Source organism: Schistocerca cancellata, chromosome 4, assembly GCF_023864275.1.
Source record: "Schistocerca cancellata isolate TAMUIC-IGC-003103 chromosome 4, iqSchCanc2.1, whole genome shotgun sequence".
NCBI lineage: Eukaryota > Metazoa > Arthropoda > Insecta > Orthoptera > Acrididae > Schistocerca > Schistocerca cancellata.
Window position 1 is genome coordinate 701,469,478 of NC_064629.1, and position 23,265 is coordinate 701,492,742.

Genomic DNA, 23,265 nt, shown 5'->3' on the forward strand with positions numbered 1-23,265 from the left:
GCCATTTGAGCCATGATGTTTTCTGTTCAAGTTCAGGCTTATAGACCCTTTCCTGAAACAAGAGTTAGACATCGCTACTTTGCCATGTTTTTTATTAAAAAAAATTTTTTTTATGTGGACTCTAGTCCAGCACTCTACATGGTGCCTTCTGATCTAGCTAATTAGTTGTGATTCCAACATTGCCTAAGTGATGTTTAAGACAGGTTCCAGTCCAATAAATGAAGTCATCATGCCTCTCCTGACCTTGTTCATTGGCACTAATTTCTGAGTGACCGGGGACTTACAGCAGATTTAACCTGTCACTTTCTCCTAGTTTCCTAAGGGCTTCATGGTGTTCTGCAACTATCTTTGATCTCATTTTTGGGGCTGATAGGGATTTTAGAGCTGCTTGATTGTGTGAGTAAATGTAGATTCTACAATCCTTGTAGCACGTGGACAAATTCTCCTCCATGCACACTCTGTTAGTGGATATTTCTGCCTGGAATACTGTGACCAACATCCCTAGAGAGACAGCTGCCTCTAGTTTAGGCTTTACCCCATTTACTCTGGCCCCAGCACCTTCATGTGTTTTCGAGCCATCAGTAAACTGGACTGCATCTCCTGTAAGGTGTCATGGTTCATTCATACACTGCACCCTTCTTCCAATTGTTACATTCAAACATGTACTGAAGTAGCTGGAACTTAGTGTATGGTCAGCTGGCCTTTCCCTGACCATTCCTCCTCTCACATTTACCACATTTACTATATTTGTGTGAAATTCTGGATATTCTAAATGACTCCAGTTATTTCTAGCTTTTAACCTGTATACCCTTGCTGCAGCCACCTCCATTCTAACCCAAAGTTGTAATGAGGGCATGTCCAGCATGGATATGAAGTTAATATTCATTTTTGTATTCTTTTTGAATAACAGTTATTTAATTTTTTTGTTCTCTACCATTACTTTCTTGTTATTACTGGGTTTATTATCTTTTATTTATTTATTTATTTGCTTCAGTTGGAGACAGGGATTAGCAGTAGAACACATTGTTATAAAATGCTTCAGTCAGCTTATGACTGTCCCAGACTTTTCTGACAATGAGATACTCTAGGGTTGCATCATAGGTACCAGTACTGGAAAGTGGTTCAACAGGGAAGAAAAGGTTGTTAGAGATGGAAGAATGGTAGCTCATTACCTGCTGGACTATGGGATTGCCTCTTCTTTTTAATTCATTTGCTCTTTTACAATTCATTCTCTATTGTGGCTGATAGGTGTGTTGTAGGAGTATTGTGGAAATGCGTGCATAGCAGAATTCAGAATGATTGTTGGTAAAAAAAAAAATTGATTAGTTTCAGAAAATTGCTGCTTCAGAGTTCTCTCTCTCTCTCTCTCTCTCTCTCTCTCTCTCTCTCTCTCTCTCTCTCTCTCTCACACACACACACACACACACACACACACACACATGCGAACACACAACTGTTTTCAGTATTAGCCAATAATAGCTCTTTGGTGTGTAGTGATCTATCCTTATATAATATATATACCATAAACTATGGCATACATATTATGAATGCCATAGTTTATGGTTGGATTCATTGCAGTAGGCAAGGTTTGTGCTTAGGAGTTTAATGAAGACATAAGTTACAACAGCTCTCTGTCTGCCAACTGTAGCAGAAATTAATGACCTAATATCTCCGTCAGACTTTTTGCAGACATTGGATGCATTACCACACTCACGTAAATGCTGTGTTATATTTATATCTCGAATTCTTGCTACAACACAAAACATGTAGAATGTATTTACATGATCCAAGTGTACAACATCACTCTTTCTTATAGGTAAGCTACTTGTAAACTTTGATACCATCTTATTGAGGTGTTTCTGCATCAGTTTTGTAAATTGTGGTGGATGCATTGTTTTTGTCAGTAATATGATTGATAATCCTATATATTTCATGTGTACAAAATGTTAACAGCTATTTATGGAAGTTGGATAAACAGAAATGCACTGAAATACTTTAGGATTCATTGTGTTGGGACTTTTATTTCCACTACAAATCATTTGTACATAGTGTCAGAAATGTGATGTAATGAAATAAAGAGCAGAAATTTTGAATTATTAATTGTTAAAGTAGTTTCAGGGAATGTTAACAAATTTGTATTTCAGATATCTGTGTGCAGAATTTCTGTTGTTATCTGTGTGCACAATTTATGTTCTAGCAGATAGTTTTATTAAGAAAATGATGATTGGTTTTATACTATGTCACTGCTTATACTAAATTTGTTTAGTTAACACTTACTGATCACCCTCAGGTATTTTTAAGCCTGTAATTCCACAGTGTTTGTTCAGAAAAAAGGAACCTAAGGTGTCTGGAAAAATAGTGTGGAAAACCAGAAGTGTGTCTGAAAAATGTAAAATTTGTTTGCCATTCTGATTATTTAAAACAATGTTATTTGAGGGCAAATTATGCCAAGTAATGCATGCAAACAATAAACAGATATTTCTGAAGCACTTTTTCTTTGGTAGAGACACTAATGATGATTGTAAACTTCATTTAATCTGTGAAACACTGATTTTTTTCAAAATTATCATCAGTCTATAATTATTTGCTGTGGACAAAAATGCCATATACAGACATGGAAAGTCCATCACACTTTCTTCATTAAAGAAGAAAAGAAAATTCTTCTCATATTTGCTTTCCTATTCCAAAGAAGATCAATGTAGCACATCTGCACATCTGGAAAATCTCAATCTGGTATCTCCTCTGCAGTCTGGCTGCCTCTCTCATGCATTTGATTTAGTTATGGATTTTGTATATACCCATATAAACAGCATTGAAATGATCAATTTAAGCTTTGGCTCAGATCATCACATGAATCCTGTGGAAATGAATATGTGAAATATGTCATTCACTTGCCATTTGATCAGTTGTAGCTGTAGTTGTGCTCATAGTAGTCATAGTACATACTTGACCGTATTGAACGGCAATCCTAATAGCAGCACATTGGGATTACTCGTAGAGAAATCTGTTTTAAATACTTGTAAAAAATAAGTAAATGATATCTAGACATGTACTAGATACAGATTGTAAGTAGGATGGCAAAATTTTGTCAGCACTCTTGGGTGTATGACTAAGTCCCTTTATTGTTGTTACTGTATGACTAGTATTTTTGCTCTAGTGTGTGAATATGTTTCATTTAAATAAGCGCTGCTGTGTTTGGATAGGAAAAAGTTTATACAATTAAAATTTGCATTTTATGTATAAAAAATCTTAGTATGACCAAGGCACAGTCTTGTCATATGAAAAAAAGCATTGTTATAGTTTTGTTGTGTTTGCTTTATGATGCTATCCACTTTTTATCACAAACCTACTGCAGTACTAAAGAAATTATGCCATACAGGTTGCGCATGCTGCACAGTCGCAAGGTGAGGCAGACAGCCATGCAGCTAACACCAAAACAAGACCAGAGTGGCTGTGATGAATCAAATGATACTGGTGCTGGAGAATCCAAAGTTAAAGAAGGGGATGAAGGAGATGATGACAATGAAGATGAGGCAGATGATGGAGAGAGCGGCAATGAAAGTGATGGGACGCAACCAGAAGAGGTCTGTATGTTTTTAAAGACTTGGCACTAATGTGAACTCAGTTCACCAATTTGCTATACAATTACTTTTTGATTCTGTTTAATTTAATAAAACTTTTCACATGGACTAGTGTGGTTTGATCTGATATTGTGACTTGGCAATTGGTCTTACAAGACAGCAGCAGGAATTACTCTGGGAATACATAGTAACATCATAAGTAAATGGAATTAAATGTGTGTGTGTTCGCAGGAACTAATCAGAGGGTTTTGGGAGGGGAAGAAGCTTAGCTTTGTTGAAACAGGACTGTGCTGACATAGGCCTCTTAAAAAATTTTCCCATTCATTGAGAATATAAAATAAAAACTTTAGTATCACAGTTTGCTTTTTTACAAGTGTTGTATCCTGTAGTGATGCTTGGGTTCTAAAGGCAGAAAACAGACAGGAGAGACACAACATCAGCTATATGAAAAGTGTCTACTTAACTCAATGAGTCAGATCTGAAGTGCAGTTCACAGAGCCCTGGTCCATAGCCGAGTCAGTTATACAGCAGTCACTGATAGAGAGGGGTGGTGTGCTAGCAGGCTTTATTCACAACAGATGGGGGTGATGATAGGTTGTGATGGGGTCTTATCCACTGCCATAGTAGTGCTGCCTGTGCTGGCTGACAGGAGAGTTCATAAGACAGTCATTGGTTGGTGGCCGCACTTGCTGTGTGGCTGCTTCCTGTGTTCACCATCGTAGTGTACTGGCTTTGGTGATAACAACAGAGATGTGGTTGGAGGGGGGGGGGGGGGGGACCTAGAAACAGGTGTTTCTGACAATGCAGGAGTTCATAATGTGGCTAATGGCAAATCCAAACCTGCACCCTGATGTTCATCTCGTGAATGGCCTGGAACAGCAGTCAAGACAGTAGTCATGGGGTGCACACTCTCGCCCTGGCCCTGTCAATGACACAATGGCAACTTGTGGATCCTCGAAGGCATGCAGAGAAGCAGTAGGGCAGAGAGGACCAGATCTCTGTGGCAGGGGCTGCTTATTGTGCGACGACGTTGGTGGTGCCACATTGACATCCGTTGGCACCCTCTCTGGTGCTGGCAGCAAGTGTGGCTGGGACTGCAAGATCTCGTAGAGCTCCGTCTGTGAAACTGAAATATCTGCAGCAGGATTACGCAGCCAACAGGTGCAGAGCTGATTCTGATGATTCTGATGCCTCCTTTGCAGCCCAGACGAACCCTGTGCTAGATAAAATGGAGTGGCCCAAGATTTGAATGATGATACCCCATTCCCAGTGCCTGTTTCTGCTAAAGACACTGAAAAAGATATGATCATTGGTATTAAATAAGTACATTGCAGAGGAAGAACCAACTGCGGCAGTGGGTGTAGCAGATGCAGCAGTGTTGTTTGTCAGTGTCCATGTAGCAGTTCCACAGGCGACGTGCCGTTGCATGGCTGGGAATGGTTGAGGGCAGGAAACTCACCAGAGCTTGCTCCCATGTGTTGGATGCACATAACTTGTCCATTTGCTGCTTTACATCATGGTGTACACGTGGACAAGGAAAAAAATTCCCAATATTCATTTTCATGAGTGAAAATACAGTTTTTCCTGAGAAAAATACTCTTTCTCTATGATAAGTGACAGCATTCGTCCCCTCAGAACTGTAAAACTTGTCAGTCCTTCAAATGATAAAGGATTTAGAACTTTCTGCCACTTTAGGAAACGAAAATCATAAAACAAATAAAAATTAAAAAATTAAAAAAAAAATTGGAAAGATTTCTTATGTCCAGCAACATGTATGCTGCATATTTTTGTATTATGAAAGTATAAATATGAATTCTACCAAACACAGCATATTAGTTCCCAAAGCATTGAAATCGAAATTGCAATGTGCTTTGTCAGCCAGTCATAGCTCACATCATGCTATCTTGCCAACCAATGACAGCAGATATTCAGAGCATAGGCAGAGAACAGAAAATAGGGTCTCAACAACAGTTATGTGAAAAGCATTTATGTAACTGAGTCCGTCACTGAATACAAATGCAATGAGGCTCAAAGTGCAGTTCAGAGAGTCCTGCTCAATAGCTGAGTCATTGTACTGTAGTCACTGATAGAGAAAGACAGTGTACTCACAGACATAATTTACAACAGAAGGGGCTTGGTGACCTCTTATCCTCTTGCATAGTGGTGCAGCCTCTGCTGGCCAAGAGAGGTGTGTCTGTAGGGCAGTTGTTGGTTGGCAGCTGCATTTGCTGTGTGGTTGCCTTTCATGATGGTGCTACGAGTGTCTTGTCTTAACCCGTGAATTATGAATAGACATGCCAGCATCATAGCACTTGTGAGCAGCACCAAAACATTTATGCCTGAAAATGAAAACAATGGTTTTGTTTTACTTGTACAGTGTCGGAGGTTTTTCTCACTCATACTTGATGATATGTGGAATGTCTCGCCCCTTGCAGAAAATAATGAATATACATATTTTGTATAAGATAAAAAATTACTATATATAAGTAAATTTGCAAAACTCAGTTAATACCAATTACATAAATTATTCTAACTGTATGAACCTACTGATCAGAAATATTTGGTCTTTTTTGGTAAACATTACTCATCATCGTAACATTAAAACTATGTTTCATTGTGCCTCCATCTGTGGCAATGCTATCTTAAGCACTGCATACAAGTCTTTTAAGGCATGTTGTAGTCTTTTTTTTTTTTTTTAAGCATTCCTTCAAATAATACACCTGCAACCTCATCTGTTGATTCCAATAATAAAAAAGGTATCTCTTGCAGAATGTTCCCTTAAATTATTATCTAGTTACAGTAGCTTTTATGTGCATCTTCTTGATTATATAAATATCAACAAGTGAGAAGCCAAGATTTCACCTTTTTATGTATTGGAAATATTGCTGAATTTCATATAAACCTTGTCAGGTGGCTTCCAGGATCAGTGTTACATCAGCAACTTTTACAGAACAGTAATTATTTTTGAAAGTAATCTTTTGTCATTCTGAGGCATTGCCTGTAACTATGAGCTAATCAGTACATCGTATTATTTTGTTATAACAACTTTGATATGTCAGTATCTCAGTAAGTTTTGAGGTCATGTAATAGTGCTTCTTCTTCTTCTTCTTCTTCTTCTTCTTCTAGTGCCTATCTATTCAAGATGTTGGTGACCATCATAGGTATATCACTTTTACTTGTTTGCAAAAGTTCCTTGCTTATGTGTGAAGCTCATGTCCTTAAGTTCAGAAGCCAAGAAGTTCTTCTTTTCCCTCAACCTCTTTTACAGGTATCTTTCTTTGAAGAATGTTCTGTAACTGTTTCTACCAGTTCCCATTCCTCATTATGTTGCAGATATTAGAATGTTGATGACTTCTCATAATTTCTAATGGCATTAGCCACACTATTATTTCCTTCTGTAAGATCAGTGATAGGTATTAACCCTTTGGCTGCTGCAGCCGTGCATCCATCTTGCCAGGTCGAGCACACTGTTGAGGCCGCCTAATCCTGGTACCTGCACTAATGGTTTTCCCCATGGACCGTTGCCTGTGGCTGAGCTCGCCGCTTGGCCAAGCATGCCCTGTGCTGAATATTTCTCAAGCTAGGGCATTCGCGGCTCTCTTGCCTTCTGAGTGTGATCACTGACACACGCTGTATCTCGATACTTTTTCCGTGGCTTTGAATCTGCAGATGAATTACTGGACACACATGATGTTCATTGAAACTGCTTATGTTGCTAAGAATCACTATAATAAACTATATGTAGAATTAATTATTGTTAGCTTTGCCATCTTAAGCTTACTGCAATTAATGAAAAAGAATTTCACATTAGACGTGTTTTGCTTTTATTTACAAAGCATCTTCTGTGTTCATTGGTTTTCCTGGTTCATATTTACAACCTCTGCACACCACTGCTTTCCCTCTCTTCATTAGTGGAGGTTGACATCTAAAGACGACGTCTTTGTACACATATAGCTGGCAGTCTTTTTTGCCATTTTCAGCTTATTCTTCCGCTGTATTGGCACTGTAGCTCACCTCATGTATGACACTCAAGTTCCATAAGTGAGGTGAGGTACAGTGCCAATGCAGTGGAAGAAAAAGCTGAAAACTTCATAAAAACTGTCAGCTGTATGTATACAAAGACGTTGTCTTTAGATGTCAACCTCCGCTAATGCAGAGAGGGAAAGCAGTGATGCGCAAAGAATGTAAACATGAAGCAGGAATACCAATGACCACAGAAGATGCTTTGTAAAAAAAAAGTGAAACGTGTCTATTGTGAAGTTCTTCTTAATTATTTGCAGTAAGATTAAGACGGCAAAGCTAACAATAATTAATTGTTGGAGCTGCTGCAGAAGATGGCCATGCAAACAAATGTGATGTTTGTTTAAATCAGCAATGTAGCACTATGCTTGTTTTAATTTTATGCTTAACATATGTAATAGATTTAATGGCATCTGAGAAATGCAGTTCGTGTTTTTGAGAGTGCAGTAACACTTCTGTAAAATTTAAAGACAGAAATCCTAAGTATGGAGTATCTTTTACACCTTCTGAATATATTTTCCATCCTTCTTTTTGATCTGGGCTTTGGACCAGCACTGGCGAAGTTAAAAATATATTTTTTTGTTTTTATTTCATTTTGTATACAGTTTTTGTATTTTTTTAGTATTTTTATTTCCTTTTTGTTGTCATTTACTTTTAGAAAATTATCAATGTCACTTCTTCTCTTATGAGTGATTATAGACAGTTAATAGTTTTTTTTTTAGTGTGATGGGCCTCCAAACATGGCACTACACATAGTGGTACATTGCATACTCTACATTCGTATCTTGTTTCTCGGTGCATTTTCTACTTGGAGCATACTGTGCATCGACACATTAGCGTACATTTCTTTGAGTTCTCTATCTCAATGACCTGTGGAAAATGCCTCCCAGTAAATCTTAGAGGATTCTCGTCTCCAGAGCGCCTTCCTCTGCCAGTTTTCCTCCAATCTTTTGCATAAACTTCAACAGTCTCTCTTTCCAGACACAAATGAAGTTCTGCTAGTTGCATTTTTCATCCTATTACTACTCTGTGGAGAGCATGGGCATTTAAAATGCACAGATCCAGTATGTGCAAAAAGAACTTTTTGTACCACTTGACAGTCTTTTGTACTGATTGCACTGAACTCAGCAGCATGTCACAGCGGTCAACAGCACCCATACTCTTGTTGTAATCTGCAACACATTGTGGTTTCCTTAATCTTTCACCTGTCTCTCTGTTTATCTTTTCCATCTCAACCATTTCTGCAGTATTACAGGTGGTCAGCATCCACACTTTTGTCACACCATTTCGTGGCCAGGATTGTGTCAGTGAACATAAACTGTATTTCTCCTCGTTTTAGTTTGTTCTGTAATTTTGGCACATTGCATCTGTTTTTTTGAACAGTACCACATGCGTTTGTTCCTTGGTTATGAAGCCAGAGGAACAGGTCTGGCCTTGAATACCAATTATCAACATAGAGCGTATGTCCCCTTCCTAAAAATGGTTTCATCTCTGTTGCTTCTATGTCACCATTTGTCCCCAGATTGTGGAAATCAATTTCAGTATTTGTGCCTGTGTAAACAATGAAATTCAGGATATAACCCAACTGGCAGTCACATAGCACAAATGTTTTTATTCCAAACCTACTTCTTTTGGAGGGAATGTACTGTTTGAATGATAATTGCCCTTTGAGCAAGAGGCTTTCATCAATGCAGAGCTTTTGGTATCGATGAAATGTACTGTGAAATGTTGCATGAATTTTATCAACAACCTACCTAATTTTAAATAACCTGTCTCCTTCATTGCTGACAAGAGCTACCACTGAAGTGAAGCATTCTTAAAATTAACAGAAAATGGTCCCTGGACATAATTTTGCCAAAACAGGAATGTTCAAGAGTATGTCTGTGGACCAGTAGTCACTGATTTTCAGCTTTTTCACACGAGCCATTAGCATACAAACAGTGATGAAGGAATACATTTCCTCGAAACCTGTTTCTTTCCATCTGGACATATAAGAATGCTCTGATTCTGATATATATATATATATAAAAACAAAGATGATGAGACTCAAACAAAAGCGCTGACAGGTCGATAGACACACAAACAAACACAAACATACACACAAAATTCAAGCTTTCGCAACAAACGGTTGCTTCGTCAGGAAAGAGGGAAGGAGAGGGAAAGACGAAAGGATGTGGGTTTTAAGGGAGAGGGTAAGGAGTCATTCCAATCCCGGGAGCGGAAAGACTTACCTTAGGGGGAAAAAAGGACTGGTATACACTCGCACACACACACACACACACACACACACACATATCCATCCGCATATACACAGACACAAGCAGACATTTGTAAAGGCAAAGAGTTTGGGCAGAGATGTCAGTCGAGGCGGAAGTACAGAGGAAAAGATGTTGTTGAAAGACAGGTAAGGTATGAGCGGCGGCAAATTGAAATTAGAAATTAGCGGAGATTGAGGCCTGGCGGATAGCGAGAAGAGAGGATATGCTGAAGGGCAAGTTCCCATCTCCGGAGTTCTGACAGGTTGGTGTTAGTGGGAAGTATCCAGATAACCCGGACGGTGTAACACTGTGCCAAGATGTGCTGGCCGTGCACCAAGACATGTTTAGCCACAGGGTGATCCTCATTACCAACAAACACTGTCTGCCTGTGTCCATTCATGCGAATGGACAGTTTGTTGCTGATCATTCCCACATAGAAGGCTTCACAGTGTAGGCAGGTCAGTTTGTAAATCATGTGGGTGCTTTCACACGTGGCTCTGCCTTTGATTGTGTACACCTTCCGGGTTACAGGACTGGAGTAGGTGGTGGTGGGAGGGTGCATGGGACAGGTTTTACACCGGGGGCTGTTACAAGGGTAGGAGCCAGAGGGTAGGGAAGGTTGTTTGGGGATTTCATAGGGATGAAATAAGGGGTTACGAAGGTTAGGTGGACGGCAGAAGGACACTCTTGGTGGAGTGGGGAGGATTTCATGAAGGATGGATCTCATTTCAGGGCAGGATTTGAGGAAGTCGTATCCCTGCTGGAGAGCCACATTCAGAGTCTGATCCAGTCCCGGAAAGTATCCTGTCACAAGTGGGGCACTTTTGGGTTTCTTCTGTGGGAAGTTCCGGGTTTGAGGAGATGAGGAAGTGGCTCTGGTTATTTGCTTCTGTACCAGGTCGGGAGGGTAGTTGCGGGATGCGAAAGCTGTTTTCAGGTTGTTGGTGTAATGGTTCAAGGATTCCGGACTGGAGCAGATTCGTTTCCTACTCCCAACATCACCACTGCTGAAGCCCAGGCTATCCATGATCTGAAGGCTGCCCGATCCATCATCATTCTTCCGGCAGACAAGGGTTCCACGACCGTGGTACTTGATCGTCGGGAGTATGTGGCTGAGGGACTGCGTCAGCTTTCAGACAACACTACTACAAAGTTTGCCAAGGTAATCCCATTCCTGATGTCCAGGCGGAGCTTCAAGGAATCCTCAGAACCTTAGGCCCCCTACAAAACCTTTCACTTGACTCCATCAACCTCCTGACCCCACCAACACCCCTACCTTCTACCTTCTTCCTAAAATTCACAAACCCAATCATCCCGGCCGTCCCATTGTAGCTGGTTACCAAGCCCCCACAGAATGCATCTCTGCCTACGTAGATCAACACCTTCAACCCATTACATGCAGTCTCCCATCCTTCATCAAAGACACCAACCACTTTCTCGAACGCCTGGAATCCCTACCCAGTCTGTTACCCCCGGAAACCATCCTTGTAACCATTGATGCCACTTCCTTATACACAAATATTCTGCATGTCCAGGGCCTCGCTGCGATGGAGCACTTCCTTTCATGCCGATCACCTGCCACCCTACCTAAAACCTCTTTCCTCATTACCTTAGCCAGCTCCATCCTGACCCACAACTTCTTCACTTTCGAAGGCCAGACATACCAACAATTAAAGGGAACAGCCATGGGTACCAGGATGGCCCCCTCATACGCCAACCTATTCATGGGTCGCTTAGAGGAAGCCATCTTGATTACCCAGGCCTGTCAACCCAAAGTTTGGTACAGATTTATTGATGACATTTTCATGATCTGGACTCACAGTGAAGAAGAACTCCAGAATTTCCTCTCCAACCTCAACTCCTTTGGTTCCATCAGATTCACTTGGTCCTACTCTAAATCCCATGCCACTTTCCTTGACGTTGACCTCCACCTGTCCAATGGCCAGCTTCACACGTCCGTCCACATCAAACCCACCGACAAGCAACAGTACCTCCATTTTGACAGCTGCCACCCATTCCACATCAAACAGTCCCTTCCCTACAGCCTAGGTCTTCGTGGCAAGCAAATCTGCTCCAGTCCGGAATCCTTGAACCATTACACCAACAACCTGAAAACAGCTTTTGCATCCTGCAACTACCCTCCCGACCTGGTACAGAAGCAAATAACCAGAGCCGCTTCCTCATCTCCTCAAACCCGGAACCTCCCACAGAAGAACCCCAAAAGTGCCCCACTTGTGACAGGATACTTTCCGGGACTGGATCAGACTCTGAATGTGGCTCTCCAGCAGGGATACGACTTCCTCAAATCCTGCCCTGAAATGAGATCCATCCTTCATGAAATCCTCCCCACTCCACCAAGAGTGTCCTTCCGCCATCCACCTAACCTTCGTAACCTCTTAGTTCATCCCTATGAAATCCCCAAACCACCTTCCCTACTCTCTGGCTCCTACCCTTGTAACAGCCCCCGGTGTAAAACCTGTCCCATGCACCCTCCCACCACCACCTACTCCAGTCCTGTAACCCAGAATGCGTACACAATCAAAGGCAGAGCCACGTGTGAAAGCACCCACGTGATTTACCAACTGACCTGCCTACACTGTGAAGCCTTCTATATGAGAATGACCAGCAACAAACTGTCCATTCGAATGAATGGACACAGGCAGACAGTGTTTGTTGGTAATGAGGATCACCCTGTGGCTAAACATGCCTTGGTGTATGGCCAGCACATCCGGGTTATCTGGATACTTACCACTAACACCAACCTGTCAGAACTCCGGAGATGGGAACTTGCCCTTCAGCATATCCTCTCTTCTCGCTATCAGCCAGGCCTCAATCTCCGCTAATTTCTAATTTCTATTTGCCGCCGCTCATACCTTACCTGTCTTTCAACAACATCTTTGCCTCTGTACTTCCGCCTCGACTGACATCTCTGCCCAAACTCTTTGCCTTTACAAATGTCTGCTTGTGTCTATGTATATGCGGATGGATATGCGTGTGTGTGTGCGAGTCTATACCTGTCCTTTTTTCCCCCTAAGGTAAGTCTTTCCACTCCCGGGATTGGAATGACTCCTTACCCTCTCCCTTAAAACCCACATCCTTTCGTCTTTCCCTCTCCTTCCCTCTTTCCTGACGAAGCAACCGTTTGTTGCGAAAGCTTGAATTTTGTGTGTATGTTTGTGTTTGTTTGTGTGTCTATCGACCTGTCAGCGCTTTTGTTTGGTAAGCCTCATCATCTTTGTTTTTAGATATATTTTTCCCACGTGGAATGTTTCCCTCTATTTTTTTTATATATATATATATATATATATATATATATATATATATATATATATATATATATATATATATATATATCAAAAGCTGAAGCATCAAACTCTTGCATAAATGGACAAAAATCACTTTTCTTCCAGTCAAACATGTCGCTAAAGCGAGCTCTTTTCGCTGGTGCTTAATTATCACTCTCAGACCCATCCGATTCTGAATAATATCCCTCCCTTGTTGACAGATGCACTGTTACAGCTGAAGTAAACTGCACAGGACTGTTATTTCGAGATTCAGTGGAAGAATAATCACTACCACTGCTGTCGAAAATTTCATTGTCACTGTAGCTTCTAGTGAGAATTTTGACGATTTCTTCGTCTGTACAACCACAACGGCGTGCCATTTTCTTCTCAAAATGTTAACGGTGTCAATAGTCAGTAGAAGCACAGATGAAAACTGCAGCACAAGAACACAGCAGCAAATGCTCACAAGACTTCAACTTTGCGAGCGGAATGGTGAACAGCTACTAGGCACTCAGCAAGAATATACAGCTTGCTGCCATAAACCACAGGGGAAGAAGCAGCAGCATGTCTCAACACGTCAGGAGGACACAGGTGCCACAAAGGTGGTGCACGTAGACACGTTTAGAGTACCAGGTAGAAGGAGTGGGTGCACGTAAACACGTTCAGAGTACCAGGTAGAAGGAGTGGGCGCATGTAAACACGTTCAGAGCACACAGGGACAGGTACAAAGGCGCGCGTTAACACTTCCAGAGCAGTTAAAGGGTTAAGTGCCTATTGCACATTCAAATTGAATTTATTCTGTATTTTCCCATTGAAAAAAGATACTTTAAATAAAAAATACATAGTGATCATTCTTCTTTGAAAAACTAATGTATTGGAATTTCTATTCAAAAATAATTTCTTGTGCTTATCTATAGAAAGCGACATTTGTATAATAGGTCATTTGAGTTAACATAAAATATTTTGGAAGCCTCTAAGATACAAGCCTTGTGCTTTATCATCCCTGTAATCATTAATTAATGTTTTGCAGGAAGAAGACAAGAATCTGACTGCTGAAGAACTGCATCGCAAGATGGAACGTCTATCTCGTCAGAGTGATCATTCCTTGCAGGCACTGAGTACGTCAGCTCAGCAACTAAGAGCCACTTGCTTTGGCCAGGATCGATATTTTCGACGATTTTGGTCATTGCCATGTGCTGGTGGCATCTTTGTGGAAGCTATGGAGTCTGCTGAGCCTGATCTTTACAATAAATATGTTGAAGAAGCTCGCAGTAAACAAGAAAGTTGTGAATCAGTGCCTGGGAACAGTTATACGGATGCTCAGACCAGTGAAAATGCGATGGATAGAATAAAGGATGAAGAGGTGGACAAGACTGAAACTGAGCATAGAAAAACACAGATAAGTAATGTAGATGAAAATAAAGAAAAACCCAATGAACTGAAAATGACATTTACTGAGCAGATGGATAACAACTCAGTTACACATGGGACAGACAATTGTCATGTGAAATTGGAAGAAAATTGTAGACCTGAAGACAGTGAAACTAAAAGGTTGTCTTCCTCAGAAGGGTGTATAGAGTCTCCAGTGAAAGTGAATGAAGGTAGTGAATCTTTGTGTGTGAGTGTCGATTCGGATAGCTCATTGAAAAATCGATATACTGTTCCTGTTGCTGAAAAACTTTCAGATGGATGTCAAGTCAAAACAGAAACTCCTGAAGATAGTTTGAGTGCTGTGAAAATGGAAATTAAAAGTGATATGTTTAATAGTGAGCTAAAAGACATGAAGAAAGAGAACAATACTGATACTGTTAGGCATGGCAAAAAGGAACAATATCTCTTTCCAGTGAAACATCAGACTGAAGATGATGATGAAAAACCACAAAGCAGTTATCTGGACCATGGACATATTCAGTTTGAGCATCTAGGTGAATGCATGGAAAAGGCAAACAGTGAAATACCCCAAGTCATTGTTCCAAATGGGGATAAATTCAATGCTATAAACCACTTGTATAATTTAAATTCATCAAACATGTTCAACAATGGAAAGGATCTCAATGGTAGTTTCCTACTTAGTGGAGCTGCTGGGAATGTAACATCTGAGAGAACGTGGTTCAGTATTCTACCAAGAGATGCATGTGATTCAAATTCAGTCACAAGTGGAACGATCATGCCTCGGTAAGTATATTACATTAATTTGATGTAAATATGAAATCTGTATGTGTAGATAGGTCACTATAGAAGGAACAATAATAAGTAAGCCATTTGGCATTCTGGGGCATTTGAAACAATCTTCTCTGTAACATGGATACCACCACAGATTGTGTTGTCCATGTTTTTATGCAATAACAAAGAAGTAGTTGTGCTCCAATATAGCCAATTGGCCCAATGGAAGATGGCAAATTTCGTGAAGCAACATTCATGTGTGTAAGGACCAGTAAAGGAAACTAGATCAATGAAAGGTGACTAATTTTGATATGCAGTAGCTCATATGCTTATGTACCATGAAACAAATAGTGGCTGTGGAAATAACAGCAGACTAGAAGTTGTTAAGTATGGGTAGTGAGAGAACTCTAAGGATGAGAAATAGATGATGGGTACTTTGCACGTTGAGAGGGCAGAAACTTACAGAAATTGTAATTTTGGAGAGCTGTTTACGTGCTTAGTTATTAACCATTTTATGAGTTACTGTAATAATTTAGCTACTTATTTATATATTTCTCTTACCTAGAGAGATAAGGGCTTGCAGTCCCTCTCTGGCATGTAACATGGTGCCGTTAGAGATTATCATCACAGTTATCATTGCAATTTGTATGGGAGATGAGATATCTATAATAATAATTACTAAAGTAATGAACATAGTCATTACATTAATGTCAGTCTCAATAACACTGTTATAAGTATGTCCCCCTACCTTAATGTTCCTATCAGATGGTGGTATCGATATCAGAAAGGTATATCAGAGCACCAAAATTTATCAAATCTGGGAAAGCTATTCAATCTTGTTAACATTGAGAGCTAATTTGGAAATTTTATCAGATGAAAACACAGTGGATATGAAGAAGAAAGACAATGGTGCAAGCCAACCACCCTGCTTGGCAAATATATAATGATATGTTGCGTCAGTGTTCTCAGTTTGGTAGTAAGGTCTATTGGGATCTGGGCAAGTGAACAACTCTGACAGTAAGGTATGGCTGTACAGTCATAGGTGTTGGTTGTCCACCACTGTGCATATGCCCTAATAACAGCCCCAGATTTTTACAATAGGTTTTCTCTGACACACACCATTTACACATATGAAGCTTAGCATATATTTTAGTAATTAATAAATAATAAAACAAATCAAAATTAAGTGGTAATGCAATAATAAAGACTGTAGTCACACAGTGGTTAAGTTGATTAACATATATTGTTCAGTTCAAAAAGTGTATAGGTTTCCACCCCAAGATTATTGTAGCTAAGCACCAATTAAGATTGCATGAATAGCAAATAGATTTGGCAGATTCCCCAGTTAAATCAGTTTCCTTGAGAGCAAAACCAAAGCTCATGCCTTGACTATGCTTTGCTGTTAAAATTTATCAGTGATGCTGCTTCACTACCCACTGAAGTTCATCCCAAAATAAACTAACACTCACACCAAGTTAAAGTCCTCAAGTCCCAAAACCATAAATCACTTTAAAGCACTGCAAAAATGTTAAAGTCCTTGTGCTGCTCAAAATTGTATCCTCTGTAAAATTTCAAAGAATTGAAACAGCACGGCTGCACTGCCATCCAGAAACTCAGTTCAACTCCTGCTGTAAGTCACTCAGACTCACCATCCACTGTCCAGACAAAATGACTGACTGTCTGCAAAAGACTATGAGGTGCAGCAACAACACCTGTTTAACACCTTGGGAAATCAGACCATGCTAGGCGTGTTCATAACTTGTTACAATTTTATGTTAAAATGACCATAATTGAATATAGATTGCTTTTCTTAAAACTAAACGTATTGAAATGAGAACCTTCTCCTCCTGGTCATTTTTCAACAGTCCAGAAACATTCTATCATGTACATTACACTAAATATTCATGAATATGTGATAGGGTGCCATTATGCATAACTGTTAAAACAAGAAAATACAAGGAAATATTTATATATGCACAAGTGCTTCATATCAAAACAGAGTACAATGTAGTGCTCTTGGTTTTTATGTAGCTACACTGGTTGGAGTATAGCCAATTTAATTGGTGGCCTGGCTCAATCAAAGTGCATAATACTTCATTTAACACAGAAACATCTGATATATCTAAACAAAAAACCGTCTAGGACAAGGGTAAAGATATAGGAAAACACATGCAATGCCATGATACATATGATTATGGAGCACATTTAGTTATGGTTAGTTTAATTGAGTAGTATTCATAAAAATCATCATTGAGCTCCGTTTTGACATACTGTTTACATATATGGCAGTATAATTTAAAGTGTTTTGCAATAAAATCATAGATTATAAAAATCTATGTCAATTAAAAACAGTGTTGTGTAATGCTGCACTGAACTCATTAGATCGCGACACACAATTTGGCATCCCCATTTATTACATATGTTCATTGGGTTCAATTTTAGTATTTTTCTATGTAATATTGTCAAGTGATGTTCTGTGGCTTCAAAGTGACACTCTTGGCAGTCAGCTACGTATCTGGAGCTGCCATGAGTGCCAGGACCTGTTCAGGGTTTGCCACCCATTACCTGTGGTGTCTCACCTTTGAACTCAGTGCACAGTGTTGGCTGAGTTTATGAAGATCATCCTCACCACTGTGTTGCACTCCCAGACTAAGCCAAGAGTCAATTAGATTTATAAACGCAGTGGGATGAGGAAATCTGGGAGTTTGCTAACAATTGTACTGGTTTGCCATAGAACAGAAAGATAATGGATGAGCTCTATCAAAATAAAAATGATACCAATGATAACTGGAAAAGTTTTTGTCTCCTGTTGAAAGTGGAATGGTTTGTAGGCTACTGGGTAATTTATTCTGCAGAAAATGAAGCAGAAGATAGACAAATATTTAGAGTTGTGCACTGGTACACTCAAGATTTTAGATTTATATTGCAGTTAAGAAATGATAACAGGTATTTTCTATGTGAGGAGAAATGTTGAAGAGTCTAGTGACTGAATAACACAGAATATGTGAAATGTTGCTTGTCTGGTTGCATCCATGCTTACCGAGCAGAGACAAGATGAACATGATTGTGCAGTTGAATGTCACACACACACATATCTTATTCAAAGATTAATGGCTAGTGCAAGTCGCTTGAAGTTTTTGCTGTTTATGCTGTACTGAACTACTTCACAGTTCAAAATGGCTCTGAGCACTATGGGACTCAACATCTTAGGTCATAAGTCCCCTAGAACTTAGAACTACTTAAACCTAACTAACCTAAGGACACCACACACACCCATGCCCGAGGCAGGATTCGAACCTGCGACCGTAGCAGTCCCGCGGTTCCGGACTGCAGCGCCAGAACCGCTAGACCACCGCGGCCGGCCTACTTCACAGTAGCAGAGAAGCAGCAAAGCTAATGACTGGACTAGTTTTTGTTTTGTTTTAGCTGTAAACATTTTTCTACATTTCTTAATGGTATTTAAGTGCAAAGGAGATTTCCATTTGCTGATGCACTCTTTCTCAACCCAATGTACATGTTCATCCACAGTTACTCTGTGTACTTTTGCTGGCTTTTAGCAGGATTATGAGGTACCATCAAGGATTGTTGTATGAATTCCTCAGTTAAAATGTTCACAAGTCAACTTTTGGTGCAAAATAACAATTATCGGGAATGTATTAGAGTTCTTATGGAGATTCCTGTTTTGTGCCCATTTTTAAACTGAATAGAGGTAGATGTTAATGCCTGAGATTAAAGGATTGCTGTTGTTGGAGCTAGTGTGTAAGATACAGATACTTATAGAATGTCAAATCAAACACCTTTCAGCCATCTAAAGTTCCAGATAGTTATTTTATTGGGCTACCAGTTTCGGCAATATATCTTCAGGCCCCCTGACCAACGTGTAGGAAGATTCCAACCTCATTTCCAGTCAAAATAGGGGCCAGCATTCAAAGACTAGTATCTGCAGATTAGTGAGACAGTGATCACTTCAAACTTCAGCTGCCAATGGTGATGTTTGAAGTGATCACTGTCTCAAAAATCTCCAGACACCAGTTTTTGAATGCTGGCCCCTATTTTGACCGGAACCAAGGTTGGGATCTTCCTACATGTTTATCAGGGGGCCGGAAGATGGTGTAATATATCACCAAAACTGGTAGCCCAATAAAATAACAATTTGGAAATTTAGATGGCTGAAAGGTGTTTGATTTGTCATTCTGTACTGAACAGCTGAGGTCCAGAACCATCTCTGAAAAGATGGACGTACAAAGACAGGTGCTTATGGTTGTTACTTGCAGGAGCCATACTGTAAGTAGTAGCTTGAAGTTTACTAAAAGATAGCAGCCACTTCCTTGTGTGTACCTGGAGTGAGCAGAACTGAAATTTTTAAATCTACATCTACACACATACCCTTTAAACCACAGTGAAGTGCACGGCAGAAGGGACTTAGCATTGTAACACATGTGAGGGTTTCATCCTGTTCCAGTCAAAAACTGAGTGTGGTAATAATTATTGCTCAAGTGACTCTGTGAGCACTGTAATTAGCCTAATCTTGCATTTGTGGTGTTTGTGGGGGATGAACTATATCCCAGTTCAGATTTTCCAACATTTCTGTGGTGCTCTGAGTCAGACAAACCTATGATGACATATGTCTGTCCAGCAGTAGGAGATGGAACAGCATCTGTGGCTGCCAGACATGCAAAAGTTTAGCTCAGCTCTTATCCCTGATTGGAGTTATTCTGTAAGAACTGAGAAAGAAAAGGGCGTCCATGACTTATTTGCAGATTTGCATTTTGAAAGTTTGCACGAGACGTTCTGCCTCACCATTGGATTGCAGAAGGAAGGGAGGCACCATGATGTGTGTGGTACATGCCATTGCATGCGCAGAAATGTGTACAAGAGTGGTCCAAAAATTGAGGACCATTAGTCAAAAGTACTGTACAAGGTAGGCCTTCAACAGAAAAAATGTTGAAAACACTTTGATAGTCATGTGTGCTGTGGTAGATGGACAGTGAACAGTATCAGGAACTAGGGAAAAGGCATCAGCAACCAATAACCAAAAATGTCTAAATAAGATCCAGCAAAGACAATATGGATTCTTTGTGCTGTGGTAGACAGACAGTGTACAATATAAGGAAACTAAGAAAATGCATCAACAACCAATAACCAAAAAGTTTCTGAATTAGGTCTAGCAAAGTTGATATGGATTCTTTCTGAAGGTAGTGTGGGCAGTGGCCAAGGAGAAGCTGTGACCTCGCACTTCATCCCATGATCAGTGCCAGAGTTGAACATGTACCAAAGTGCGAGTAGTTTAGGATGGGAGGCTCCCCAATGACCTCGATGTAACAGGTTGAGGTCCTCCCTACACAACATTGCTGGAATCACAGCATGTGGAGTACCCACTTCTGTCGACAAGAGAATGACACAATCTAGTAGAGAAAGACAATGATGGAAAGCATAGAAGTTCCACAATGGGTCAGATGCCCAACCCAGCTGGTGGTAAGGCCACCTGTGTTGGATCATGCCACAATTTGTTTAAGCACTGGGTTTGCAGCTACTGTGGATGCAGTCCTGGAGCTAGTAATGGGGAAACCATCATTAGATTGTCTTGCTTCTGTTCAAATGCAACATTTTTTCCTGATCAAACAATGGATCGGGCCCCATGGACATCTGATACAATGTGTTCACATGTTCATGCTGTGACGTAGGCCGGAAATAGGTTTCGTGATTGTATCTTGATAAAAATAAGTCCCAACATTCTAGGCAATTAGTGGCTTTGTTAGGTAAAGCAGCAGAAAGATGAAACAAGGTGAAAGTAAAGGTTTAAGATCTGTGAGTAAGTGGAATTTGGTACCGTATAAGAAAACATGTAATCCTTTTAAGGCATAAATGATCACAAATGTTTCTTTTTTTTGACTTCCAAACAGTGCAGCTGATCTGCATTGAGTGTTTGACAGGAGTCAATGGTGGGAAGTCCAGCCATCTGTACATATTAGAGTTGGGATGCAAAATAGTGATGATTTTTCAACACAGACACTTCAATAAAGAGCTTATTCCAACCTGTAGACAATGAGGAACTAGAATGACTGGCGTTGTCCATTTGTTCTGAGGAAGGCTTAGTTGGACAAACTGATGCAGTGTGGCCTTTCTTGTGACACTTGTGGGACAATGCCTACTGCCTGGGACAGGCAGCTCTCTTACATTGCACAAAGTGAGAGGGGCATGATTGAAGTGCCACACAGTGTTGTTGTTGTTGTTGTTGTTGCCAACGCATTTGTGAGTTGTGGCTAGGTTTTCTGGTTTGAACAGCATTGACTTCCCCTTCACTCGATGAACTTGTGCTGTGTACTTTTGTGACACACTATCATTGACTGCAACATTGTCCCATGCCTCAATTTGGTGGCCCACTGTGCAGGGGATTTGAAAGGACTAAGCAATATTTAAAACTTCTTCCAAGACTGAATCTTCACATTGAAGTGTTCTCCAATGAACTTCCTTATTGGGTGCTAGGTGGATGATTAAATCTCTGACTCTGGAGTCTATAAAGGATTCTTTGGAAGCTCTAGTAAGAAAGCAGCACTTATGGCTCAAACCCTACAGCTCCACCACTGCCCAAGCCCAATAAGATTGAGCTTTGCGGCACTGGTAAAATTCTACATGTGTAGCAATGATGTGGGTGTGGTTGCGATGGTAAGATGACAAAAAACTACACATTTCATTAAAAAAGAGTGAGGCCTATTCTTGCAAAGGGACTAATTTACATAACAACTGGTACACACGAGGAGAAAGCCATGATAAAGACAATGCCTTACAAGTCCCTCTGTCCATCACCCTAAATGCAATGAAGTCCTGGCAGACTCATTTTTCATAAGCTTACCAATCTTCAGTGGAACCATCATATCGAGGAACTGGCGGTGGGTGCACCTGAGATGTCAACATCGTCACAAGTTTTTCCAGTGTGGCTGTAGTAAGTTGCTGCTGCTGGAGAAGTGATTGAAGTTCCAATCCTTAGATTAGTTACATGAAAAAAACATTCTCTGAAGTTGAGCACATGAGGATTCTACTCATCACCACTTGTGTTCTAAATCTGAACACAATAAAAGACATGGTCATAAGAAACCACCTTTTTATTAAGTCAGAGCATGACAGTATAAGTACAATACAGTTTAGAGAAGAGAGACAACTGCCACTCAGAACCAGTGCATGGCTATATAAGAAGCATTTGCCCAATGGGGGCCACTTGCTATCTCTGGAAGTGACACAAGACCATGGTCGGTGGCCTCTGGCTGGATTTCCGGAGTAGCCAAATGGAACACTACGCAAATGAGTGTACGTGTATTGTCACGTGCCACGGTAGTGGTTGTGGATGTGCAGTAACGTGCAGGTGGCTACACATGCAACTGCACTATGTCATCATTGCATTTCATATCCATACAAATTTTTATGGGGTGACTGATCCCAGTTGTGAGCGATGTAGTTGTTGTAGTTATTGGCATTACTTCTCTGCATTTTGTGAACTGCGCAGTTTTACACTTGGTACAAGCTACCTATATTTGCACCACTTATCGACGTCTGACTGCATCTTTGTGCAGGTCCCCCCCCCCCCCCCCCCAGATAGTACTTAATTTCAGATAACTACATCATCACCTGCAAAAAGTCTGAAGTCACATTAATATTTTATACAAAAGTATGGAAAGCAAAGACCTTGAAGTATTGCAGTAGCAGATGTCTACTCATAGTACTGAAGATGAATGAGTGCTCTCATTTGACAGCCTGTGTTTACTAGAAATTTTTTACTTATTTCTAAATAAGGAACTTGTTCGTAAGGATTGTCGGTGTTTTTCTGGGACTCTGTGTGTGTGTGTGTGTGTGTGTGTGTGTGTGTGTGTGTGTGTGTGTGCGCGCGCATCATAAAGGTGTGGAGTGAGTCATTTTATATTCACATCAATTATTATTTTGTAAGTATGCCTATAGTTAGAAGTG

The 23,265-nt window shown here is 40.3% G+C and overlaps 1 protein-coding gene across 1 annotated transcript in view; it reads left to right on the forward strand.

Moving 5' to 3' along the window:
• LOC126184390 (bromodomain adjacent to zinc finger domain protein 2B-like) overlaps positions 1-23,265 on the forward strand; it is a 318,222-nt gene that overhangs the window by 199,124 nt on the left and 95,833 nt on the right. The window contains exons 27-28 of the mRNA XM_049926773.1: positions 3,380-3,584; positions 14,174-15,318. Of these exons, the coding sequence (XP_049782730.1) occupies positions 3,380-3,584; positions 14,174-15,318 (1,350 nt within the window). The remainder of the gene's footprint in view (positions 1-3,379; positions 3,585-14,173; positions 15,319-23,265) is intronic.